This window comes from Phyllostomus hastatus, unplaced genomic scaffold (assembly GCF_019186645.2).
Source record: "Phyllostomus hastatus isolate PE091 unplaced genomic scaffold, TTU_PhHast_1.1 phas_contig_16, whole genome shotgun sequence".
NCBI classification, from domain to species: domain Eukaryota; kingdom Metazoa; phylum Chordata; class Mammalia; order Chiroptera; family Phyllostomidae; genus Phyllostomus; species Phyllostomus hastatus.
The window spans coordinates 5,313,640-5,340,679 of NW_025333643.1; the positions used below are offsets into that span (position 1 = coordinate 5,313,640).

General features: G+C 46.8%; 1 protein-coding gene across 1 annotated transcript; it reads right to left on the bottom strand.

Annotated features, from left to right (window-relative positions):
* Positions 1-1,169: 1,169 nt before the first annotated feature.
* On the bottom strand, positions 1,170-25,350 carry LOC123814290 (tubulin monoglycylase TTLL3-like). Its single transcript, XM_045832011.1, has 14 exons — positions 24,987-25,350; positions 24,698-24,789; positions 22,929-23,097; positions 22,699-22,796; positions 21,514-21,642; positions 20,634-20,748; positions 19,823-19,921; positions 18,420-18,615; positions 14,959-15,107; positions 11,205-11,448; positions 9,719-10,154; positions 2,786-3,056; positions 1,674-1,900; positions 1,170-1,466 (listed from the first exon to the last, which is right to left on the bottom strand). Exons 1-14 carry the CDS (start codon positions 25,210-25,212, stop codon positions 1,173-1,175), a joined length of 2,745 nt encoding a protein of 914 aa, XP_045687967.1. The 5' UTR covers positions 25,213-25,350; the 3' UTR covers positions 1,170-1,172.
* Positions 25,351-27,040: the final 1,690 nt, after the last annotated feature.

A 27,040-nucleotide genomic window follows, 5' to 3' on the forward strand; every position in this document is an offset into this window, starting at 1 on the left:
CTGTATATATTCTTTTGTGATGTGTTCTCACTCCACACTGAGAAATGCGTGTGTTGTATGGCATGGAATTTGAACTCCAGTGCTGGAATACATCAGTGTATCCATTCTGTTACTGGACAGTTAGGTTTTTCAGCTCTTACAGCACTGCTGCTGTGAACCTGCTCGTATTTCCTGGTTGTTACGCAAGAGTTTCTGGGTCAGAGTATATGTAGCTTCGTGTGCCTAGTGTATTTCCTGTGGCTGCCATAGCAAGTTACCACAACCTAAGTGACTTAAAACAAGTTAAATCTCGTGGTTCTGGAGGCTGGAAGTCTGTGTCAAGGTATTGACAAGGCTGTGCTCTCGAAGGCCCCAGGGGAGGGCCCTTCCTGGCCTCTCAGCCTTTGGTGGCTCCTAGTGTTCCTTGGCTTGTGTCTCCATCACACCAATTTCGGCCTCTATCTGCACATGGCCTTCTTGTGTTCGTCTTCCTTTCCAAGGACCCTTGTCATTGGATTTAGGGCCCATGTGGAAAATCCAGGATGATCCCATCTCAATAGCTTTACAAGACGTTTTGATACATTTACAAAGACCCGTTGGCCAAATAAAGTCATATCAACAGGTTCTAAGCAGACATCTTTGGAAAGGGGTATACCATTCAACCCATAACTAAGGAATACCTTACTTTTCAGGTGGGTATGGTTTGTTGGATATTTTCTTTACAGGTGACCGTCACCACTTGCTGAGGAAGGGACAGACCCACTCCCTCTGGAGAAGGGCTGGGGTTCAGGCAAGGTCCACCCTTCCCTCATCTCTCATGTTGTAAACCTGGTGCCCATCAGATGTCAGCCCAGCTCCTCTTCCGGTCTTAGGAATTTGGGGGACTCCCGGTGGTCAGCCACGTTGGCCGTGTATCCCAGACTTCTGTCCACTGCCCCGTGATCTTGGGCAAGCCATACTGCCTCATTCAGACAGTTGCCTCTTCTGTAAAGTAAGACTTATCCCCCTACCTAAAGATCAGAGAGCCTTCCTGAACAGGAAGTCCCATGTCTGCCACTATGTGGGAATTCTGAGCCTTGCTTCCTGGAGGAGTTCCTGATGGCCTCTAACTCTTGCTCTAGATTTTGGGGTACAGAGCCCCACGCCACACTCTGTTCACCCTCTGATAGAAACGAAGCCAAGCCAAGAATACTTTATTTGCTCCTTTTTATTTGGTGCTGCACCCAGGATGAGGGCAGTGAGGCCTGAAGCAAGAGCTTCTCTAGCCTCACATCCTGCATTCCCCCCAATCCCTGGTGTGCATTGATTAGAGGCAGGGATCCTGGAAGGCTCAGTGTCTTCATGAGGCATGCTTCAGCCTTGAGTCTGTCACAGAGTTTGGCCTTGAACTCGCTTTTGGCCTTGATCTTCCTATGTGTACTAGGAAGATTTCTAACTTCAGAGGGTAAAGGCCACAAGGCACTTCCAGGATGGGGACCACAAAGGTGCTTGGGAACAACAGCAGCCTTGGTATAAAAGGAGGGAAGAAGGGGAGAGATGATCAGGAATTTGTCTAGGAAGGGAATTCTGAGGGAAACAAGCCCTCCCCTTGGGGCTCCAGCCAGCCCGGGAGCTGCCCTCTGCCTGTGCCCTCCAGCCCTGACCCCAGCACTCATCATTGCCCTCCTGGATGCGAGTCATAGTTTGAGGCCCACCTTTCTTGGTTTCAGGATGGTGGGTGCCCACTTGAGCTCAGGTTTAGGTGGGAAGGAAATCAAAACCTTGGCGGTAGGTAGAATCATCAAGGCCTTGCCTGTGGTCAACAGGGCCTTGGAGCCCACCAGCTTGCTGTGCTGCAGTCCAAAGACTGGGCCCTGAGGTCGGAGCCCATGGAGAGAAGGCAGCCGGGCCTTGGTGTGGAGGCTGGGGAAGTGGTAAGGGGCTGTGGGAGCAAGAGGTGCTGTGAAAGCCTGGGGTGGTGGGGGTAGGGGGGGAGTGCTCAAGGCTGAGTAAGCTACCCCTCAAGGTGGGTGTGCAGGGCAAGAGGTGGGGGGAATATGAAGGCTGGGGCATGTGAAGGCAGATGGAGCCCTCCCAGTTCCTCCTCCAGAGGCCATGGGTAGGACACACGAGTTGGAGTCCAACAGACCTGGGTCTGCATCCCATCTCTGCCCCTTTTGAGATGTGCAACCTTGGGCAACTTCCTTAAACGTCCTGATCCCTTGGCTGGAAAATGGGGATAATAGCACCTACCTCATTAGGCTGTGAGGACTAAAGGAGCTGGTTATATAGCAAAACAGTGTAAGCTGTTAAGTGCTGTATAAATGTTAGTTCTTTTCCTCCAGAGGCAACTGTGCAGGGAGGCAAAGGCAGAACATTGTGGCAGGAAAAACTTGGGCTCTGGGGAGAGAGCCACCAGGGACCGAGTCCTGGCATCTTGGAAATAACTGCCTTGCAGGATGACTCCTTTGCAAGGGAAGGGACAATACTTACTTGGTTGTGTGTTTTTAAAAAATACTTTGTAAGTGGTGACTTTTACTTGCTACTGGTAGCTCTTTGGTGGGGCTGTGGGTAGTGGGAAAATTCAGGTAGTTAGGAGAAGCTTGAAGAGCAGGAAGAAATTGCCTTGGGGTCCTGGGGTGTTTTGGAGGAATGGTCTTAGCCAGGGCCTGGGGGTTCTTCAGACTCAATGGCAATCTGTTCAAGGGGTGGGACTGCCTATCCCCACTAACAAAGGTCTTGGTGAAAATGCAGCCCATCCTTGCGTTGGGTGAGTCCCACTTCTGGATACTGGAGTGGACCAGGACTGTAGAACTTTTTGCCTTGCCTTTCTTCCCCTTTTGAGCAGTTGATGTGGTGGCAGTGAAGTCTGGCTTCTTGGAGTGCTCCAGGCTCCTGTCCCCAGGAACTTTCCTAGGAGCTGACATGTGGATAAAGATCCCCGAGTCCTTGCCTTCCCCAGAGTCTCGCTGGGTCAGCAGGTGAGGAAGCGCTGTGTGGAGCCCTGTCCGCCGGTGACACATTGCCAAGGGCTTCTTGATGGTGGAGCCCTCAACTAGAAGCTGGATACCCACATACTGGGGCACCTCCACAGCAGGCTATGGGGAAGAAGAGGAGACAAGGCCTGTTCAGACAGTGCTGTTAGAATCCTAGGCCCAGAAGGACTCTGGGCAGAGATGCATGGAATTGGTTTCTGGGGCATCTAGTCAGGAGACATTTCTTGGCTGAGAAATGGGAAGCCTACCTCTATCCTCTAAGGAGTCTGGGCCTGGAGGCCTGAATTGGTCCCTAGAGAGAGTCACTGGCCCTGGGATTAGTAACCCAGAGGAGTGTGGGAGTCTCAGCCATGCCTCCACTAGCACCTCTCCACCCCCTGGCCCCCCTGAGCTGCCCTCACTGGAACATCTGTGGCTCTATTCCACAGGCCACTACTGATGGAAAGCTCCCTCCGTGCAGCTGGATTCTCTACAGAGAGAATCTGAGTTATGACACCCAGACAGAGAAGAGGGTTAGAACCTGCCTAGAGCCTCACATGAACCCAAGTTACAGGGAAACAGAAACTGAGAGCTTGAAAGAAGGCATTCTGTGGAGGGGGGTGAAGTAGTACATATGCAGAGGGAGGCAGAGAAATTTCTCCTGTGGAATTTCAGTTCTTATAAAGCCAAATGGTACCTCCTATAGCTGTGTTCCCAGAGAGGCCCCTGTGTCTCGCTAAGAACTTTAATCCAGAGCTAGTTTGAGGTATTTTCTGTGTCATCAAAGGATCCTGATTAGAATCTATCTAAACAGGGTCATTGGAGCTTGTGAAAAATCCAGATATGAGAGCTCCCAGAAAGCCGAGTTGATGAGGAAAAGCTCATCTTTACAGAAGAATCTCAGCTAATAAATGTAGAAGGAAAGAGAATCTGAAACTTACCATTCTGTAACTGATACAAAAGGCAAGAATTAAAACTGGATATCAAAACAAGTAGGTGAAAAGGATGACAGGAAAATGTGTCATTTGCACAGGGCCAAAGTATCACCTTCCAAAGTAACTGATCATTGCTAAGGGGAGGACACAGCTTACAATGGAGAGATCTAGTAGCCGCCACCTTAACTCCACAGTCAGCATCACTGATCGAGAGACGCTCTGACAGTGCCGTGCCTTGTGACACTGTATGAGGTACCCAGCATCACCTCTCAAGTTGTCTTGCCAAAAATGTTAAGCTGAACCTCATCAAGCTTTTTCACCTAACTTCTAGTTTACAGAACATTCAGATAACAGAAGAACAGTTCAAAACCACCCCAAGGAAACAATCAGATAAATCCAGAATATGGGACAGTTCTACAAAACAATCAGCCTGATCCCTTCAAAAGATCCAGACTCTGGGGAGAAACAAGCAGTGGGGCTGTTCTAGATTAAAAGAAATTAAAGAGCATCAAAAAGAATACCTAGGAATAACTTTAACCAAAGACCTGTATACTGTAAAGTGATGAAAGAAATTGAAGAGGCAAACAAATGGAAAGATATTTTCTGTTCATGGACTGGAATAATTAATATTGTTAAAGTATCCATACTACCCAAAGCAATCTACAGATTCAGTGCAATCCCTATCAAAATACCAATGGCATTTTTCACAGAAATAGAAAAAAATCCTAAAATTTGTATGGAACACCAAAAGACCTAATGAGCCAAAGCAATCTTGAGAAAGAACAAAGCTGCAGACTTCCAGCCAAGATGGAGGCATAGGTAGTCACACTGTGCCTCCTCGAGCAACCAAAACTAAGGACAACAAGAATTTAGAAGCAAAAAACACCCAGAACTGAGAGAAATGAACCGAATGGAAGCCTGACTACCATTCATCCAGACCGGTAAGGAGGGGTGGAGTTGGAGGCCTACGGAGAGGGGTTGAGGGGTCCCAGCAGGAAAAAGCGGTGGCTGGCAGACTCAGATGCGGGTGCACAGGGCCCAGATGGCAGTTGGCAGACCCCAGACGCGCAGGGGCAGCTGACGGACCGGTGGCAGACCCTGGGCGTGGGAGGCAACGAGCAGACCCAGTGAGGTGCGCAAGGCAGCTGGCTGTCCACACATTCACGAGCAGACAAACTAAGCGAAAACTGGCAGCGACACAGACCGCGCAACCCAGGGACCCAGTGCTGGGAAACAAAGCCTGAAGGCACTGATTGAAAACACCTGTGGGAGTTGAGGCCAGGAGATTCTCTCAGCCTCACAGGAGGCTCCTTGGGGAAACCCACAGAGTCTGAGAGAGTACACAAGCCCACCCGCCTGGGAGCCAGAACCAGAAGGGCCCAATTTGCTTGTGGGAAGCGGCAAAGGGGACTGAAGTTCTAGAGAGAGCAGAGCAGGCGCCATTGTTCCCTTTCTGACCCCGCCCCCACATACAACGTCACAACCCAGCGACTGAGGTGCCCCACACTGGTGAACACCTAAGGCTCCGCCCCTCATACATAACAGGTGTGACCAGACCAAAGAAAAAAAATTAAAATAAAATAATAAAGATGGCTCAAACAGAATTAAAAGCCCCAGAGCTAGTTTTTTTTAAGCGACCGAGAGATAGCCAACCTATCAGATGCACAGTTCAAAGCACAGGTGATCAGGATGCTCACAGAATTGGTTGAATTTGGTCATAAATTAGATGAACAGATACAGGCTACGATAAGAGAAATGAAGGAAAATGCACAGGGAACCAGTCATGATGGAAAGAAAACTGGGTTTCAAATCAATGGAAGGGACCAGAAGGAAGAAAGGAACAATCAAACAGAAAAGAATGAAGAAACAAGAATTCAAAAAAATGAAGAGAGGCTTAGGAACTTCCAGGACATCTTTAAACGTTCCAACATCCGAATTATAGGGGTACCAGAAGGAGAAGAGGAAAAACAACAAGTGGCAAAGTTATTTGAACAAATAATAAAGGAGCACTTCTCCCATCTGGCAAAAGAAATAGACTTCCAGGAAGTCCAGGAATCTCAGAGAGTCCCAAAGAGGTTGTACCCAAGGAGGAACACACCAAGGCACATCATAATTACATTACCCAAGGTAAAAATGAAAGAGAGAATTCTACAAGCAGCAAGAGATAAGGGGACAGTTACCTACAAAGGAGTTCCCATCAGAATGTCAGCTGATTTCTCAAAAGAGACCTTTCAGGCAAGAAGGGGCTGGAAAGAAGTATTCCAAGTCATGAAAGGCAAGGACCTGCATCCAAGATTGCTCTATGCAACAAAGCTTTCATTTAGAATGGAAGGACAGATAAAGTGCTTCTCAGATAAAGCCAAGTTAAAGGAATTCATCATCACCAAGCCCTTATTATATGAAATGTTAAAGGGACTTATCTAAGAAAAAGAAGATAAAGACTATGAACAGTAAAAAAAGACATCAAACTCACAGTTAGTAACAACCATACCTAAAACAAAAGCAAACTAAGCAAACAAATAGAACAGGAACAGAACCACAGAAATGGAGATCACATGGAAGGTTATGAACAGGGGAATGGGAGGGAGAGAGAGGGGGAAAAGATATAGAGAATAAGTAGCATAGACAATAGGTAGAAAATAGGGGGAGGGCAAGTATAGTATGGGAAATGTAGAAGCTAAAGAACTTATGACACATGGACATGAACTAAAGGGGGGGAATGTGGGTTGGAGGGGGTGGGCAGGGTGGAGGGGAGTGAAGGGGGAAAATGGGACAACTGTAATAGCATAATCAATAAAATATATTAAAAATAAATAAAAAGGCAAAAAAAGAAGAACAAAGTTGCAGACATCATGCTTCCTGATTTCAAACTGTATTACAAAGCTATAGTAATCAAAACAGCATGGTACTGGCATAAAAATAGACATAGAGATCAATGGAACAGAATGGAAAGCCCAGAAATAACCCCACACAATTAATTTATTACAAAGGAGGTACAAGAACATACAGGTACAAGAATGGGGAAAGGACAGTCTCTTCAATAAATGGTTTTGGGAAAATGGGACAGCCACAGGCAAAAGAATGAAACTAGACCCCTAGCTTACACCATATACAAAAATCAACTCAAAATGGATTGAAGACTTCAGCATAAGACCTGAAACCTAGAATTCCTAGAAGATAAAGTTCCTAGAATAAAATATATACTATGCTCCTTGACATTGGTCTTGGCAATGATTTTTTGGATTTGACACCAAAAACAAAGGAAACAAAAGCAAAAACAAACAACTGGGACTACATCAAACTAAAAAACTTGTGCACAGCAAATGAAAAGGCCAACCAAATGGGAGAGAATATTTGCAAATCATATATCTGGTAGGAAGTTAATATTCAGTATAGATAAAGAACTCATACAACTCATTAGCAAAAAATACACAAATAATCTGATTATGAAATGGGGTGAGGATCTAAACAGACATTTTTCCAGAGAAGACCTACAGAGGGCCAACAGGTACATGAAAAGGTGCTCAACATCACTAATCATCAGGGAAATGCAAATTAAAACCACAAGGAGACATCAGCTCACACCTGTCTTTTTGATTGTTATGAAAAAGACAAGTATTGGTGAGGATGTGGACAAAAGGAAACCCTTATGCACTGTTGGTGGGAATGTAAATTGGTGCAGTCACTGTAGAAAAGAGTATGTAGGTTCCTCAAAAAATTAAAAATAGGACTACCACATGATCCAGTAAATGTCATTTTTATGAATATTTGTTCAAAGGGAGCAAAAACGCTAGCCAAAAAAATATATGCACCTTCATGTTCATGGCAGCATTATTTACAAAACCAAAACATGGAAACAACCTTAGTGTCCATTGACAGATAAGTGGATAATGAAAATGTAGAAATGTAGTGTATATATGTGTATATATACGCGCACCAATAGAATATCCAATCATAAAAAGAAGGAAATCTTACCATTTGTGACAACATGAATGGACCTTGAGGGCCTTATACTAAGTAAAATAAGTCAGACAGAGAAAGACAAATATCATATGATCTCACTTATATGTGGAATCTTAAAAAAAAATCAAACAAAATAATTGAACTCATACATACAGAGAGCAGATAGATCAGTGGTTGCCAGAGATGGGAGGCTAAGGGGTGAATGAAATGTATGAAGGTGGTCAAAATGTTTTAACTTCCAGTTATAAAATAAGTCCGGGGGATGTAATGTACAGCTTGGTGACTGTAGTTAATGATACTGTGTTGTATATTGCAAAGTTGCTAAGACAGTAGATCCTGAAAGCTCTCATCACCACAAAAAGAATGTGTTAACTACATGTGGTGAAGGATGTTAACTGCACTCAGTGTTGTGATCATTTCACCACGTACACAGATATCCAATCACTATACTGTAAACCTGAAATTAACATAATGTGATTTGTCAATTACATCTTGGTTTTTAAAAACCACAACAAAATTCCAGAGGGATCTAAGTCACGCCTGATGGGCCCATTAAAATTGCTACAAATCTTTGAAGCATCCCAAGGGCATACATGTAGGTCTTATGTTTCAGTCTAATACATTTTGAGTTCACCCAGAGGTCTGCTAACAGCAGGATTTTTATGGTTTTGAGGGCTATTGTGCTACAGCAGTCTCACAGAAGAGAGAAAAGCTCTTAGATTTGTAGACATGGCTTTTGTATGATAGACTGGACTATAAAGTTGATATGTAAGAAACACACAGGGCTGCCCTGGCTGGCGTAGCTCAGTGGATTGAGCGTGGTCTGCGAACCAAAGCATCACAGGTTCGATTTCCAGTCAGGGCACATGCTTGGGTTGCAGGCCACGGCCCCCAGCAACCACACATTGATGTTTCTCTCTCTTTCTTTCTCCCTCCCTTCCCTCTCTAAAAGTAAATAAATAAAATCTTAAAAAAAACCACATAGGGCTTTTAAAAATATCAACCTGGACTAGAAGGGACAGGTACAATATGAAACGAAAGAGACTTGTGTACCCCTAAATTTCTATGAGCAGGTAACAGACTAAGAACTATAGAGAATGTCCACAGGAAAGGAAGGATGATTCAGGGCCAAACTGAGATCCCAATGGATGGAAGCAAGAGCTATGGAAAACTCCTGGGAAGTAACAGTGGATCCTAATAGCAAAACTAGAAATATATGCTAAGACTGGATTTCAGAATTTCTATGGAACAATGATTCCTGTGGACTTCCCACCCAGGCTCTCCTTTTTGAGTGGGAGTATCTACAATAATAATAATAATAACAGTAGCTTCCACTAACTGACTCATCTATCCAGGCACTTTACAGTGATGCCATGTATCATGAAACACCTAGCAACCTTATTAGTTAATAACCACAATAGCTAGAACCTCTGTAGCATTTAATATGTGCCAGACACTGTTCTAACGTGCTTTCAACTCATTTAATTGGCACAACCTTATGAGGCAGGCACTATTTTCATTCGTGCTTTACAGATGAGCAAACTGAGACTCCCTCCCCTCCTAGAGATTAGGAGGTTGTTCAGAGTCAAACACCTTGTAGTTATTGAGCAGAGATTTTGAACCCAGGGAGGTTCAGGAATACTATGCTATACACCACTCTAGAAATATTACCCACACAAATTAATTCATTTCATCCTCCCAAACCCCATGAGAAAAATGGTAGGGGCATCTCCATTTTACAGATAAGGAAAGAGCTGTAACTGAGTCACTGAGGCAGGACCAGGACTTGAACTGGGTCTGTCTGACTGCAGTGCCTGTGCTTCACTATGGTGCAGCCTGGAAGTGGGGAAGACTCCCTGGGGTCCTGTCTGGGACCAGCCATCTCACCTGCTTGTAGATGAGCTCAAAGGCTCCGGTGTCACAGTTTCGGTCCAGCCGCCAGTCAATGACCACACGCAGGGTGTCAGCTTGCACACCAGCACACAACTGGGTGGTGACAGATGTGGAGGGTGCCATGGTGGGGCTGGCATTGATCTCAATCAGCCAGGGCTGGAAGTCTTCACCAAACACAAAGTCAGCGCCATAGAGCTCAAAGCTAGCCTTCCGACACTGCACGGTGTCCTGGGAGGTCTGCAAAGCATGAATCACTGCAGCCTTCATGCCAGGCACGATGACAGTGGACCAAGCATTCGGGGCCCCCATGTCCTGCAGGTAGGCTTGGAACTTCTGGCTTGACCACATGTTGTCTGAGGGCAGCAGTGGGTGCCGATGGCATGAATTCTCCAGGTGCTTCTGGATGGAGTTGTTGCACAGGTGCACCGAGCTGGGGCAGAGAGCATAGAGCTGAGGTCTGGGCCCCTTTGCCCCTCCCACCCAAACCTGGGGAGGGCAGGCAAACCCTGGACCCAGCCCTGGGCCACTGTGGACCATTCAACCTGAGATGGGGTCCTGCTGGGGAGGACAAGGACAGAGGCCTGGGGCCCATAACATTCTTCCAGGGCCAGAACCAGTCTTATCTCTCAGGATCTCTCCTGAGGGCACTCACTGTGGGGAACACAGTGCTAAGTGCTTTGAGCTCAGTGTCAGTTAACCCTCCCAGTGCCTGGAAGGTAGGAAGATGGGTGAGAGTATGGGCCCTACAGTCACTAAGACATGAGCTCAAGTTCTGCCTTCACCACTGACTAGTTGTGAGGTCTTAGGTAAATCATTTAATCTGAGTGCTCCTTTCACAGCTATAAAATGAAGGTATAGTACCCACTTCACTGGATTTTTGTGACTAATATGCATGATATATGCTTAGCACCTGTCACATACCAAGCACTCGATTCGACAGTTGATAGCTATGAGTCCCCTATCACTGCTTCCATTCTTCAGATGTGGAAGCTGAAGTTAAGTAGGTTTTCATTTGACAAAAGTCACACAGCTCGAAACCTGCAGAGGTGGAGTTTAAGCTCAGGACTCAACAAGGCTTTCCCTCACCCCACAAGTTAGTGATGCAACTTGCCTCTCTCCTACAGAATTTCTCCTGACCCCCTTTACCCTGCTCTCCATTCTTTTTTTTATGTCACTATTTAGCCTATTAGATGATTTTACTTATTAGGTTCATTGCTTGTCTGTTTCTCCCTGCAAGACTGTGAACTCATCAGAGCTGGACTTTTGTTTTGTTCACTGCTGCATCCCAAGTGCCTAGAACAGAGAATGGCACAGGGTACGCACTCAGTCGTTATATGACAGGTGGAAGGTGGTGAGATGGATGGCGGGCCTGCCTGCCTGCAGAGTCTGTGTTTGGAGCCCAGCACTGCACTGGAATTGCCCGCTTTGCCAGCTCCCCAACTAGAATGGGAGCTTATGGGAGGTAAGTGGTGGGGCTCACTTGTCCAGGTTCTTCAGGGTGAAGGGCTGTGTGGAAAAGCGGATGTAGCTGTCGCGATAGAACCACACAGTAAGTGGGTTCCAGTCGGTCACCAGGATCCACTGTCTCAGGTCAAACTTGGTACCAAAGATGAGTAGGGGCCGCTCGATATACTTCTGTACCACCCACTTGCCTTCCTTCATCATCATGGGGTTGCCATCCACCAGTTTCAGCATCTCCTCCAGGTGGTCCATGCACATGATGCCTAAGGAGGGAATGGGATAATCAGGGATCTGGGCAGGCTCCGGCTAGGAGAGGACTAGGGACCGTGGACAGCTCACCATAAGCTCTTATCCCCACAGAAATGATAGGGCCGAGTGGGCTAGGCTGCCTGCCTCAATCAGAATGCCATTCATTGCCTTTGAGAAAGTTGAAAATCTGCTAAGGATTTAAATTTTTTTTTAATTAACCAATTTTACCCTGGCTGGTGTGACTCAGTGGATTGAGTACTGGCCTGCAAACTGAAAGGTTGCCAGTTCAATTCCTTGTCAGGGCTCAATGCCTAGGTCATAGGCCAGGTCCCTGGTTGGAGGCATGTGAGAGGCAACTGATTGATGTTTCTCTCACGTATCAATGGTTCTCTCACTCTCTCTCCTGCTCTTCCTCTCTCTCTAAAAATAAATGAATAAAACCTTAAAAATGGTTTTAAAAATTAACCAGTTTTATTTGATTGAAAAGGAATATATTCATGAATAAAAATTAAACAGCACTGGGATTTTTTAAAAAACCATGTGCATACATGACTTTGTTTTTTCAATACAATCAACAGAATATAAAACGAGAAACAAAAAGGAGACAATACAAAAGGACATATAATTAAGAATATGTCTCCTTCCCCAGAGGCAGCCAACTGTGGCTTCCAGGTCCTATGGATATCTTTCCAGGTTGTGGGGTAGTCTATACATGCCTTAGTTTCATAGGATTCTATATATTTAAACATGTTAAAGATTTAGAATAGTGCTTAGCATATGGTGGGCTTTCTGTGTAAATGTGAACTTATACCATTATTATTAGTCACCCATAAAATAAATTTCTACATGTAGGTTTGCTGGCTCCAAGGTATGTGCATTTTTCCATTTTATATTGCCAAAGACGTTACACCAATCTGCACTCCCAGCAACAGCGAATGAGATTTTGTTTACCCGCATCCTACCCAACACTGTTATTTATTTTTGCCTTTTTCCTGGGCAGAAAATGGTAGCTTATATATTTTATCTGTTTTACAACTAGTGACATTAAGCATCTATGCTTATACGGCATAGGGCGTTGTAACGCTGTTAAATATCAGAATCACACTGCAAATCACACACATGTACTCACAAATCAATCTCATTCCTTCCTTGTTTGGCCCTAAAACAGCCTAATCTCCTGCCAATGGCACAGAATAATTTGTTGCTGGTTCCCAAGCCAGATTCTTTCTCAAATAGCCAGACTGATCACCAAGATTTCCAAAATCACGATGCCTGGTGTAAAAAGGATTGAGACTGTCCATGCCCTTTGACCAACCCAGCAATTTCATTTCTAAGAATTTATCCTAAGGAAAAAAAGGGAAAGGCCATAGATCTCTGCACAGACTGTTCATTAGAATTATTTATAAGAGCAATCAATCAATAAACAAATAAATAGGGAAAAAACTGGCAGCCATGTAAATACCCATCAGAAAAGGATTAGGCAAGCCCTGACTGATGTGGCTCAGTAGACTGAGTGCCAGCCTGTGAACTAAAGGGTCGCTGGTTCAATTCCCAGTCAGGGAACATGCCTGGGTTGCAGGCAGGGTCCCCAATGGGGTGGGTGCAAGAGGCAACCACACATTGAAAGTTTCTCTTTCTTTATCCCTCCCTTTCCCTCTCTCTAAGGATTTTTTTAAAATGTTTTTTTAAAGGATTAGGTGAGTCCATGATAGTATATCTAAACAAGATTAGATTTATGCAGCTGTAAAAGAGAATGAGGTAAGAGTACATACTATCCTTTTACATAAAATTCACAAACAGGCAACACTAATCTATGGTATTATAAATCAGAATAGGGATCACCATTGTGGGAGGTACAGTCTAGAAGGAAATGTGGGTGAGGGCCTTCCAGGGTGCAGGGAATGTTTTATTTCATGACCTGGGTGCTGCTTCCACAACTGTGACAGTTCATGGACTTGTACACTCACAGTATGTACCCTTGTCAATGAGATATAGTATATATACATTTCAATTAAATTTTTCTAAAAATGGAGAGAAAAATTTTTAATTTGGTGTTAGGTTTATGGAGATTCATTGTGTTGTTCTTGCTAGTTTGTGCATTTTAGAAGTACCCATAACAGTAAGCTAAAAACACATAGACATGGACATCAGTGTGGTGATTGTGGTAGCAGAGAAGAGTATAAGGGAGGTGAATGGTAATGGAAAAAAATACAATTAAAAAACTTTTAAAAAATAAGCTAAAAACAGGGGGAAAAAGGCGGATTTAGATGTTCTGAAATCAGGTGATCTCCAAGATCTATTATTAAGGACAAAGAAATATGCAAAGAATAAATAAGTAGTACTAAAGTAGTACTAATTGATATTAAGGACACTACAAAAGGAGACTGCAGAATAGTATGTCTTTGTTTAAACTAAACTAAAATAAATCTCTCTCCCCAAATGTATAGAAGAAATTGTGGAAAGAAACACACTGAAAGGTTAACAGTAGTTATCTCTGTGAAATCAAGGGTGGCTTTTGCTTTCTTTCTTTTTTTACAATATAATAACCACATACTTTCATACTTGGAAAAAAAACAACAAAACTATTTCCAAGGTATTGTAGAAAAATAAAGACCACGATGTTAGTTTTGAAGTGACATTCCTGAGAGAGTGTCCCACAGTGTCTGGAGCTGTCGTGGCTTCACTTACACATGAACGAACCGTCCAAGGGCAGTATTGGGAGGCGTCTGCCAAAAGTCTGTCTTCTACTCCTCAGAACTCCTTAACCAGCTTTTAAAGGCTGGACTAAGGCACCACCTGGCTTGTGGGCTCTCTCCTGTTCAGATTCCATTCACACTGGGCTGAGGAGCCACAAGAATTGCTAAAAATAATAGCACTTATATAGCAGTTACTATGTAAAAGGATAGAATCTAAATATTTTACATATGTCATACTCATCTAATCCTCTAGGTATTTATTTATTGACTTCATTTTACTAATGATGAAAATGAGGCATGAGAGGTTAACTAACCTACCCAAGGTGTTACAAATAGCAGGAGGCAAGCTTGGGTTTGAACCCAGACAGTCTGGCTCCCAGTATCCATACCCTTAACCACTATGCTATATCTCACAGGGCACACTGGTCAAACCTAAGAGCCTTAGATAACAAGCACCTGCACGTGAGTATCACCAGACCTACCTAAAATATCAACCCAACTCTGAGGACAGGAGAGGAGAAGCTGGCATCATCACAGCAGCCAAGGTTTAGGGGAAGATTAATCTGCCTGGCACCATGCTGAGTTTGAGACACACTGCCTCTTCTAACCCTCACCCTGTAGGAAGTAACATCACTTCTCATAGATGAGGGAACTGAGGTTCAGAGAGGTGATATAACTTGCTCAAGGTCACAAAGCATATTGATAGCAGAGCTGGAATTCAAATCCAGGCAGTTTGGCTCCGGTTGAGCCTGCACTATGGACAGCCCTGGCCTCTAGTTGAGGAGGTAGGCTGTAGGTGCTGGTGCAGGGTGCAGGGCTGACACCCACCTCGGCCACGGGACTTGGCTCCTGGCTTCACGATCCAGATGTTGCGATCTCCTTCCATGTCCATCTGGGGCAACACTGCCCGGAGCTGCTGCAGGACGTTCTCACAGCGCTGGACATGAGCATCGAGGTGCATGAGTTCTGCCCCCTCACTGTGGGGAGATGATGGGTCTTGGGCAGGACTGGGCCTGGGGACCGCCTGGTAGACAAGGCAAAGGGAGACACAAGCCTCCTGGCCATGGTCCTACCAGACTTGGTCATGCCCTTTCCTCCCTACCGATCCACATAGGTGTCTCCCAAACCTCCATACCCACCCTCAAGGTGTTCCCCGAGGCACCATCTGCCCAGGGCACCATCCCAGGCTGCCACAACCCACTCCAACACTCCACTTTCTGCCACCTCACTTTCCAGTACCTTAAAATTGCCTTTGGCAGAATTAATCACACCACATCTAATGGTGAGGCACCACTACATCCAGGCTCTGTGCGGAGGACTTTACATATATTATCACTAATCCTTCCTGTAGCTCAGCCAAGAAGGTATTACTGGTCCCATCTTAGAGCAGTGTAAACTGAAGCTTAGAGCGTTAAGAGACTTGTCCAATATCACAAATTGAGTTAAAAGCTGAACCAGGACACAAACTACATCCTGCCTACACTTACAGGTGTGTTGGGAGGTTTAATCCCCCTTCTAACCTGGACCTAGCACTGTTTGCTACGTGAATCCCTTCCTAGTCTAATTCTTTTCAAGCACATCTGTATCACACATCTCCTTGCTTTATTTCTTTTCTCTTCCTACCATCTACCGCCTGACATCTACACTTAGTTACTGTCTATCTCCCCTCCCTGGCACGTAAGCTCCGTAAGAGCGGGAACACTTCTGCAGCTGTTATTCTCTGTTGTATTCCCATCCCCAGGCAGTGTATTTGGCACTTAACTCGGCACTCCCTAAAAGTCTCTTAAATGAATGAATGGTTGGGTAAGCAAGTACTTTGGCAGGAGTTTATCTCCGCACCTCGTCTGTACAGACTGGGTTCATGGACAAAGAGAGGCCCTGTTCCCTACAGGACACAAACTGTCCTGAATTAAACCAAGCCACAAAAAACAGCCCAGATGGCTGCCTCATCCAAACTCTCCTATTTCTTCTCTCCTGACTGAATAGGAAGGAAGCCTCCACTCGATGCTCACCTCCCTCTAACATCTCAGCCTCCTGACTGTCTCCAGCCATGGAGAACTTCTCTCTCTTGTGATAAGGAGGCAGCCACTGGGGCAGCGCCAGGAACAGGGACAGCAGGGTGGAAGGGGTACAGCAGGGCCTCTCAGTCACACCTACGTCCTGACCTTTCTACTTCCAGAAGGTTTGCTGGAAACCGTCCTGTGGGCCACAGCACAAAGAAGGTGCTCAGTAAATCTGTGATCTGGCCCAGAAAAGTGTCACATGGGGGTGGCAGGGGCACGTGTAGTAACTAGAAAAAATATGTTCAGCATGACAATGTGACTTTATATTTAACAGAAATAAAAAATAACCCATGTGCTTGTGGAAAGTCAGCCCTGATAAAAAGCCTGGCTGCTGAGTCATGGATTTGTTTTAAAAAGTTGAGAAAACACAGACAACAGCATGGGGGTTACCAGAGGGGAAGGGGTTGGGGGACGTAAAGGGTATGGGAGGGGAGTTGAGAAACATGGCAATAAATATATTTTTAAAAGATTTTATTTATTTATTTTTAGAGAGGGGAAGGAAGGGAGAAAGAGAGAGAAACATCAATGTGTGGCCCCACTGGGGGCCACATGAGAGGCAACCCAGGGACATGGCCCACAACCCAGGCATGTGCCCTGACTAGGAATCGAACCTGCAATGCTTTGGTTTACAGCCTGTGCTCAATCCACTGAGCTATGCCAGCCAGGGCTTGGCAATAAATATTAAATGAATTAATGAATGCTAACTCGCTAACTGAACAACTTGACACATGTGTTACATGATGCAATATTTTATGACATTCTGACTTCTGAGAGGTTCCTACAGCCCTCTAGAACTCGCCTATACCCAGAAATAAATAGGACTCACATTCTTTTCACATAACATTCTAACTCAGTCTTGATAATTCTTAGTTTAAGAAGGGTGGCTTTACATATTCTTGGAGCTAAGGGGAAAGTACAGGGTCATTTTCACTTTCTGACACTTAAAAAAAGATACAAATGAATGATTTATCAATAATGTGGGTTTTTTCACATTCAAATTTCATTATTAGCTCTTTAGTTTTCCCTGTAAATAAATCATTGAATCTGCTCCATTCTTCCCTGTTAACCCACCCCAGTGAGGCCCTGAGCTCTCCTGCCTGGCTTGCTGCAAGTCTCCCCACCTGAGCTTTGTGTCCCTTGAGAGCAGGGTCTACGTGCCATTTCTGGAGCCTGGCACACAGTGCTCTGCCTTCTGGGCCCTCTCCCTCAGTCTCTCCTGCATGCCTCTGCTGAATGGAATCTCCCTGCAATAGCACCAGTCTCATTGACACTCCTTTCCTCTGCTTAAGGACCTTTCCCAACATGTGCCCTGAAAACACAACCCGTCAGGATGTTCTGAGGGGTCTAGGGTCACCTAGGTACAGGATACACACTAGGTACTCACTTAACATTGTTGATAGGTTCTGCAGTTAAGTGAAACCGTGTATAACAAAACCAATTTTACCATGGGCTAAATGATATAAACAAAAGTTCCCAGAACAGCATCTCATCAACGTTATAAAAACACCTTATTTGAGGACCTCCAACATTGCCCACTCTCTCTCTCTCTGGGGTATGTCCCACCCACGCATTCTGAAAAGCCCTGCACCAAGGAAACCTGCTACTAACTTTGTTTAACCCAATGTTTTCCAAAGATGATTGACCACAGAGCCCACCCCCCCCCTTTTTTTTCCTCCACAAAAATTGATTTACATCCTGTAGAACTAGCATCCTATTAGCACACTTTGGGAAACACTGGCCTCTAGGATAAAATTGATTGACATAACAGATTCTTATTTTGTGAGTGAATACTGAGTCTGTGCCTCAGTATTACATACATAATACAAATTACCATGTCTAATCCTACCTTTGAGCAAGACAATTTTTAAAAATATATTTTGCATTTGAGAAAAGTAAAGCTCAAAAAAGATTAGTGACATTTCCAAGGTCATCGAGCTTGAAAGTTGCAAATCTAGGACTCTAATTGAGGTCTGCATTATAGCACAAGCCATGACCTTTGTGGAGATCCAGGAAGGAAGGTTTGCGCCACATCGTGAAGGCAATGGGAGCCCTGAGTAGTTCTTGGGCAGGAGAGTAATAGGACAAACAAAAGCAAAAGGCTTAGGGAGGAGGTGGGGGCTGCACTAGAGAGGGTTTGTCCCTGACCAAACATGGCTCAGAACATGGAAGCCCCCTAGAGCTGGGGGCATCTGCCCGTGCTCCATGCAGTGCTGCAGAGATACTCACTGGACCACTCGGTAGTAGCGCTGGAGGAAGAGGGACCAGCCCTCAGGGCTGAGGTACAGCGGGGCCTCCAAGTCCCTGTCAATGTCCAGGTGGGCTAGGTTGTTAAGGTGCTCCTCACAGGCACACAGAGCCTCATCCACAAACTCTGGGGATACCTTCTCCAGCTTTTGCTCCTGTGTTGTGAGCTTCTGGTCTTCTGCAGAGGCATGGAGGGGCTTATCACCATCTGATAGGTAACCTGAGACATGCCGCGGCACACATACAGCTCCAAGGCCTGTTGCTTAAATAAAGACTCTTCCAAATACACCTGAGACCCACCACACACCTGCATCACTCACTGCCCTGGGACCTGTCACTTACCTGAGACTTTATTCTAAATTCACCTGAGACCCTAGTGCTCATCCTTGGCCCCCACTGTCCCAGAACTTCTCAATCACTCGAGGGTCCACCCCAGAGTCTCAGCTCCTATATCCTCAGACACACCTGCATCCTTTCTGATCCTGGGACCTCTCACACACCTGAGGCCCTTGTGCCCCTGATCCTAGCACACCCAGGGAGAAGCAATGGGGAGGTCTCCCTTTGGAAGAAAGAGGGATTTCCCACCTCCCAGTAGAGCTGCCCCTTATGGCCCTGAATCCCTGGCTAATAGACCCCTGAATTACAGTATGGGGGCTTTGAGGTAGGAGCTAAGTCCAGAAAGGGAAAGGGCAAGCAATGGATTGGGCTAACATGGAATGTGGAGACCTCTGTGCCTCCTTGGGCACAAGGAGCCCTCAGACCACATGAAACTATACAGTTTCACTGCTTCCTCTCCTGCAGAGACCTGAGTTCCCCACAGACAGGACTTAGTCTGTCCCCACTAGAGAGCTTGGCCACATTCCAGGCCCATGGAAGGGCTGAATAAGGAAGTGGATCAATTAACAAATGGATAGGAAGATAGGTGGGTAGGTGGTTGGGACAAAAGAATGGATGAGTGGATAGACTGGAGCATAGACAGGTGATGGAGAGAAGGATGGAAAAGCAGGTGGATAGATGGGTACATGGGTCTGTGGAAGGCTAGGTAGGAAGGTGGCGGAGTGGAGGGATGAATAGAAAGTTGCTGAGGGAAAGTAGATGAATGAGTAGATCAACAGTGTGGGGATAAGTGGGGAAATGAATGGATGGATGGGTAGGTGAATGTGAGATCAGTGAGTGTGTGGGTGAGTGGGTAGGTAGATGGACAGATGAGTAGATGAATGGAAGAACAGAGGGGTGGGTAGATGTACATAGGTGGGTGGGTGGGAAGGGATGGTAAATAGGCAGATATGGAAAATAAATAGATGTGTGGATGAATAATAAATGGATGGGTGGATGTGTGGGAGAACAAATGGATGAGGGAATGGAGGGAACCACATAGTACTTACGTGGGGCCTCTTCCTCTTCTGCCTGGATAGAATATGACTTCCATTCGGACTTTGCCACCAGCTTCAGAACGTTGCGGGCAGCTGTCAACCAGAAGTCCTCTGCTCCAGGAGCAGGGAATACTCTGCTCAGCCCCTAGGCTCCAGGTATGTTCTGTTTCTAGAACCTGATCATGACCTGCCCTGCTTTGGATCCAGAACCTGACTACCTTCTAATTCTAGAACCTGGGTTAGAACCTGACTCCTGTTTCAAACATAGAACCAGATCCAGAATCTGACTTGACTTGGCTCATATTCTGCCTTTAGAATCTCACCTAAACCTGTTGTCTGATTTCTTTCTTCTATTCCTGATGGACTTCTAGCCTCAGAACCAAACCTTGGCCCAAAACCTATTTTAGATTTGGAGACTAATTTAAACCGAGCATCCACTCTGGATCCAAATTCTGACTAGAATTTAGAACATGTTCTAGAGTTGGAAACTATTCTGCTTCAGGAGCCCAAAGTCTAGACCTTTTCTGGATCAGAGACCCAATCTAGTCAATGGAATTCGACACAGGTCTGGAATCCATTATGGATTCCAAGCTCAGCCCATTGACCACTTTTAGAATCTGCTCTAGAATGCAAGTTAAACTACCTAAGATCTTCTGGAGGTCTGGGCTGACAAAGCTAGGAGGTTCATTAAGAGAGGCACACTAGGGAAAAATAAGGATTAGGGATGGAGAAGGAATTCTGCTGGGGTTGACAAGTGCATGAGGAGAGAAGCCTTCATCCTGCAGCCAGAGGACTCCAGGCATGGGGATGGGCATCTCCTTACCTATGAAGGCCTTTTTGTCATCCTCAGCCCCCAGGCGGTAGCAGCGTGGAAAGAAGGAGTCAGCATCAGCCTCGTCAAACCACGGCAAGTTCCGGAGATTGAGACATAGACCCACCTATGGAGTTAGCCACTGAAGGGTCAGGGTGGGACTTTCCCAGAGAATCTTCCAGGGGCTCCCCACCCTTAGCACCAGCCCAGACAGCTCTGGGAGACTCTGCCTGGACATTCTCAGAGACTCTGAGCCCTTGCTTGGCCTGACTCACTCACATTCACCTCCAGATGTTCACCCACTCAGTCCCTGCTGAGAAGGCCCCACATCCCTCATATCCAACCTGTCACATTCTTAAAGACCTGCTTCCTCTAGGAATCCTTCCCAGTCCACACCAAAAAATATACTAGCAGGTCCCAATTATAAAGACCTCATTTTTGCCACAATCCTAGAAGATAGTTTTACTGTTATTCTCATTTAAAGATGAGGAAACTGAGGCCCAGAGAGGTGAAATCACTTGTCAATAAACCTTATCTTATTAACACCTTAGTTTACTACACCTTAGTAAGATAGAACGGATCCATCAGCCAGATATCCTCTGCTTAGGAGGTGAGGGCCTTCTTGCTCAGTCAGTCATTGAACTTGGTGTTTGTTCTGGCTCCAGATCCTGTTTGGATCCTGGAGTCTATTTTAGTCAATGTCTACATGTGCCAGACATGCTACAGGGGTTGGAGCTGAACCCAGGACTGTCTAATTCCAAATCCCACTATGTTACATACTAAACCCCTCTGGAGAACTCTCTCTTAATGCCAAGGAGAACAGGGAACTGGGTTTTTGGTCCAAGGGCTGGGGGGTTGGAAGCTGCCATGCCCTCTTCCCTGGGGAGCCCACCTTTGTGGTAAAGGAGCCAGCCCGGGCATAGTGGTTTATCATTTGATCCTTAGAGAGGAAGCGACAGTCCAGCACATCCCGCCGCGTGGTCCAGATGAAGTAGGGGATCTCATTCCGAACCATGCGGGACTGGGGAGAGGAGACAGGGGAGTCTGGTGTGGGTAGCACAAGGCTGGAAGAGGCTTCTTCCTGCCCTGCTGAGCAGGGTGCATGAATGGAAGGAGAGGATGCTTCCAAGATGGCCTCTAGCCCACACACCACCTTTGTGTAAAATAAAAAAGGACAGTTCTTCCTCCAGGGTATATACTTGGTGAGCAGTGAGCAGGCAGGCTTGCAGCCTCTTGTGGCCAAGCGCTCCTAGGCAGTGACTAAGCTCCTAGGCAGTGACTAAGCCACCTCGTTCTGGCCCACGGCCATCCATGACTTGCTCAGTGGCAGGACAATGACTCCAAACTGATGGGCACATAGCATGTGACAAAGGCTCTATGTCTCTCTATTTTTCCTACAACTCTGGGAGGTACGATTATTAATAAGCAACAACACCATGTGCTAGACCATGTTCTAAGCACTTTCCATGTCAATTTATTTAATCCTCAGCAGCCCCTGTGAGGTAGGTGCTATTGTTGTCTTCATTTCACGAATGAGGGAACTGAGGCACAGGGAGGGTGACTTGTCCAAGGCTGACAAGGTTGAGCCATATGAAACTGCCCTTGCTCAACCTTTCCTGACATACAAGAACAGCAACTTGGTACAGTTCAACTTAGTAAGTGGTGGCGACAAGACTCGAAGCCACATGTGAGGACACCTCAACATGCATGTCCTCCACACCGTCATATCAGCCTCTTTCAGAGCTTTTTAAGCCCTTCCTCCCAGCCTTCACTTGCCATGGGCAGAGGGAGGAGATGAACTCTGGGGGTTTATTTGGAAGGGGGAATTCCCAGGCTTGGAGTCTATGCCAGTTTCTGATACAGCCTAGCCAAGTTCTGGTCCCAGGTCAGCCTTGTCAGAGCCCCACTGTGTCTCTCACCACTCTGCTAGCCCATCCAGGCTTTAGAGAAGCAGTTTTTACTGCAGATGGGGAAACTGAGGCTCAGAGAAGGAAAAAACTTGTCTGGGGTCATCCAGCTGGACTCCAGTGCCCTCCCTCCAACTAAGCAGACCCCTGCCAGTCCCTTGGGCCCTCACCATCAGAGCGTGTGTCCCATCTGGGTCATCAAATTCCTGTGTGTCATTGAAGTCGAACAGTTGTGGTGTCTGGAACACCTCGTCCTCATCTTCATCTTCTGCAAATGCAGAGTCCAGGCCTGGTGAGGCCCCTGCCCCTGTCCCATACCAAAGTCTCAACCCTGGGTCAGTGGGAGCCAAAGAAAAGGGACTCGGGAGAGAGAGCTGGTGAAATGGAAGGAACTGCTCACCATCCTCAGTGGTGTTGCTATCATCCATTACTGAGCTGTCCAGATCCTTCTGAGGTGACAGCAGGGTGGTGCCCGAGGAGCGGACCATCTTCTTCTCCACCCAGCCCCTGTGGCGCAAGAGGCACCGGATTACTGGGTAGTGACCTTGGATCATAAAGATCTTCTTCTGCTGCAAGGTGAAAGAAGGATACTTGTTCAGTAAGTACCACCTAAGTGCCAGACATAGGGGATGGTGAACCAGACAGTTATGGGCTCTACCTTCAGGAAATCTTTATATTCTAGTAGGGGAGACAGATTATAAACAAGTAGATAAATAAATATGCATAACCAAAATTATAATGGTAGTAGCTAATACTTATTGAACACCTACTATGTGCTAAACATTTATATATATTACTAAAAATAACATGTATTTTTAATAGATGCTATTATCCCCACTTAACTCGTTATGAAACAGAGACATAGAGAGGTTGAGTAGCTTGGCCACACAGTGGTTAAGTGAAAAAGCAGGGATTTAAATCCAAGCTGGCTGGGTCCAAAAACCAGATACTTAATGGGGATCCAGAGAAACTAGAAATACATACACAGGGAAGGTGGAGAAGGAGCCATGAATTTTACAGAGGTGGGAAAATGGCAGATGAGGCAAAGGGCAAAGCATGAGCAAAGATCTTGAGGCTGAAGAGAGGTCTGAAGGAACTGGAAGAAGGCCAGGGTGAGGATGGAAATGAGGGGGGCGCTCCTAAGGAGGCAGGTCATAGCTAGACTGTGGAAGGCCCTGCAGGCCTTGGAAATGGTCTTGAATTTTAGAACAGCAGTGTGAAGCACTAAAGGCGAAGGGAGGGAGTGCCATGGCTGGAGGCTCCACAAGTTTGGCTTGCTGCTGTATGGAAACTAGATGGAAGAGACAAGGATGGAAGTAGGGATGCCAGCTAGAAGGCTGCTACGGATTGTGTAGGAGAGAAATCACAATAGCTAGAATGAAGGTGGCTACAGTGGGGAAAGGAAGGAAGTAATAGAGTTCAGACTTGTTCTACAAATAGAGATGATTGGTTTTGCCGATGGGAGTAGATGTGTGGGTAAGTGAACAGAAAGATCAGATCTCTGACTTGAGCAACTAGGAGATGGGGAGAACTAGAGACTAGTGAGGACTGGTTTAGGCAGGAAAATCAAGAATATGGTGTGGGACATGGAAATGCTTTTAAGTTCTCTAGATAGAGATGTCAAGTAGGTGCTGGATCTGCTGGGTGTGGAGTTAGAGCACAGGCTGGGCAGGAAAGGGCAAGTGGGGGGCACAGCACATTGTATGGACTCACAGCCAAGGAGACAAGTGTGGGAAGGGATCCAGGGAACCACTAAAGGCCCAGGCACCTTCAAAGACAACTGAAAAGCAGTAGCCAGGGAGGGAGAAAGGAAAACTTGGAATGAGCAGACAGCCAAGAGAAAAGGGTGTGTGGGAGGGTGGTGCAGGATGACAGAGCACACAACAAAGATTAGGACAGAAAAGGGGCTAAGGGGAAGTCCCTAGTGACTCCTCTAGAGTGGCTCCTGAAGGAAGTGGGGAAGGGCACAGAAGAGTAGTGGGAGCTAACAGCAGATCCCAGGTAGAGAAGCAGACTCGTCTGCTAAGTGAGGGGTATCAAACATAGGGAGGTATTTACAGACAGGTGTGGGATCAAGGGTTTCTGTTTGCTTTTTTAAGGATGGAATAAAGTCGTTCAGGGAGACAGGCTGAGCCATTCTAGAACGCGACCCCCACAGTCCCCTCCAACCTTGACAGCTTTCTCTACATAGATCTTGGCTTTTCTCAGCCGGCCCATGTGATGAGACGCCTTGGACAATCCTGGCCAGAGTACAAGGGAACCTGCAAAAAGATGTATAGCGAGGGCTCAGCCTAGCATCTCTTCTAGCCCCAATGCCCACGCTCCTTTTCTTTTTCTACCCTTCATCTAGATGCCCACCCTCTATCACTCTCCCGGCCTCCATTCCTTCCACCCCAAATCTTCCCGTCCTCGCTGCTACCGCCTCAGGCCAGGATGGGCCTACAGCACAGGGCCTCACCGTCCTGCAGCCGGGCATCATCAAGGACCCGGGTGTGCGAGGGCCCAAGGGGACGTAGATCTGTGGCGCCCTGGGCGCGAGTGCAGTGGGTGAGCGACTCGAAGGCGTGGCATGGGCTGTGCGCTAAGGCGGGGCTGCGGGCCGAGTGTTCGCAGCCTGCGCAAGCCTCACTGGGCCAAATGGAGGCGGGCCGCGGCCATGGCTGCGTCTCAGGGGGCCTCAACATCGAGTGGCGTGCCCAGGGCCATGGGACTGTGGAACTGGTGCATGGCTTGGGCGGCTGCGGCTTCCTCTGGCAGCCGCATACGGGGCCACCCTCCTGACTGCACCAGGCCGTGGAGCCTTGGTGTGAGACCCTCGGCTCCCCTGCGCTCAGGAGCAGCACTGAGCGGGGACCCTGCATGCGCGCCTCCCCACGCTGCCTCCTTTCCGTGGTGGGCCCTGCTGAAGCCCTGCATTCCGAGGCTCCGCCCCCTGTTTACTGTCACCTTGGAAACCACTCTCGTCACTCTCAGGAGGGCCGGCTGGTTCTGAGGATCTCTCAAGCAGGCAAATCCTGAGACTCGCCTGCCTCAGCCTCTTGATGAGCATAGCACCGATGGTGGAAGCGCACATCACGAGGCTACCAGTTGCTATCAGGGCCATGGTTCCTCAGCCAGCACTTCCAATTCCACAATATTTATAGAGGACCACGTGCTTTGCAATGCGCTAGGTTGGTCCCTGACCTCATGGAGTTCACAGCCCAATGCGGAGGAAACAAAAAGTAAGCAATGAAAGTATAAAACAGCTATAAGCCTGATAAGTGCAACCAGGAAGGGGGCGTATTTTGGACAAGGCAGTCAAGAATGTCCTCTGAAGAGGTGACATTTAATCCAAAGCCTTATAGAATGCAAAGGAGATCAGGAGTTAGCTAGGGAAGAGGGGAGGAATAGCATTCCAGAGAGAGGCAAGCCTCAGCAACAGCCGAGGAGGGTAAGAACCTTTCTGGGGAACTAAAGGCAGCCAGTGTGGCTGGAGCCTGATGAGGCGGGATGGTGTCTGCAGGTCCTTGGGGACAGATGGAAAGACGGTATATGGGGGAAACAGTGGTCAAGGCAGCGTACACTCCTCCCCACCCCAACTCCACAATAACCTGGAAATAGAAAAACATAGTTTTGAGTCAACTGCAGGAAAAATGTAACTGAAGTTACACACAGCCCTCAAGGCAAAACTAAGGAAACTTTTTGGAGGTAGTGGCAAAGTGGTAGCCTCAAAAAAATCACAGGTGAAATAAATGAGCCTCCAAGATGTTAAATACTTTGTGTCATAACACCTTAGGGCCAGAACTGGAACCGGGGTCTGACTCCAAGGCCCCACTCTTAAACAGTTAAACATAAGCCCATGTTATGGTTCGTAAGGGTTGTCTACTGGTCGTGGAAATATGGGCAGTTTGAAAGGCAAACTCTAGCCAGTGCCCATTTAAGCCGAGTCCAGGAAAGTGAATATCCTGCTCTAAAACACCCACTTTGTGTTGTCATTGGCTAGATCTGCCCAATCAACGGTGAGTCCTCCACCTGTCTAGCCAACCCTGACCACTCAGAACACCATTCCCAACCCCCCACCCCACACCATTGGCTGGCAACTGGGCTGAATGGAAACCATCCAGTCTCTAATCAAGCAGCAAATTGGGTTCCAGAGGTTCCAGGTCCTGGGAGATGGATCCATGGCAAGTTTTGGCTGGCTCACCCAAACAGGGCTATCCTCTGAGGGTTAAGTGAGCAGCTGCCCTATGGTGGACACCAACTTCGCCGTGAGTACCTTTAACACTCCCCGCAAAGCCAGACACAGCCATGTACCCCAGAGGGCACACCTCACTCTGCAAGGCAGGACCAGGAGGTCACAGAGCTGTCATAAAGGGGATGATAGCTATCCAAATTGCCCCCAGCCCGGCCCCTCCCCCCTTTAACATGACCTTGTCCTCCACTTCAAGAGATCCTTTGGACACTTGGAAGAAACTCTTTTGAAAGCACAGCTCAAAGGCTAACCCTTCTGTAACCTTTCATACATGCCCTGTA

What these genes read in the sequence shown, in the direction of transcription:
- LOC123814290 (XM_045832011.1), bottom strand. Translation starts at nt 25,212, where the DNA reads ATGTTGAGGCCCCCTGAGACGCAGCCATGGCCGCGGCCCGCCTCCATT. An exon ending in TGCTCAAAAGGGGAAGAAAG is followed by an intron (nt 1,901 to 2,785) that starts GCAAGGCAAAAA and finishes TTGCTCCCACAG; the next exon opens with CCCCTTACCACTTCCCCAGC. An exon ending in CCATCCTGAAACCAAGAAAG is followed by an intron (nt 1,467 to 1,673) that starts GTGGGCCTCAAA and finishes GTTGTTCCCAAG; the next exon opens with CACCTTTGTGGTCCCCATCC.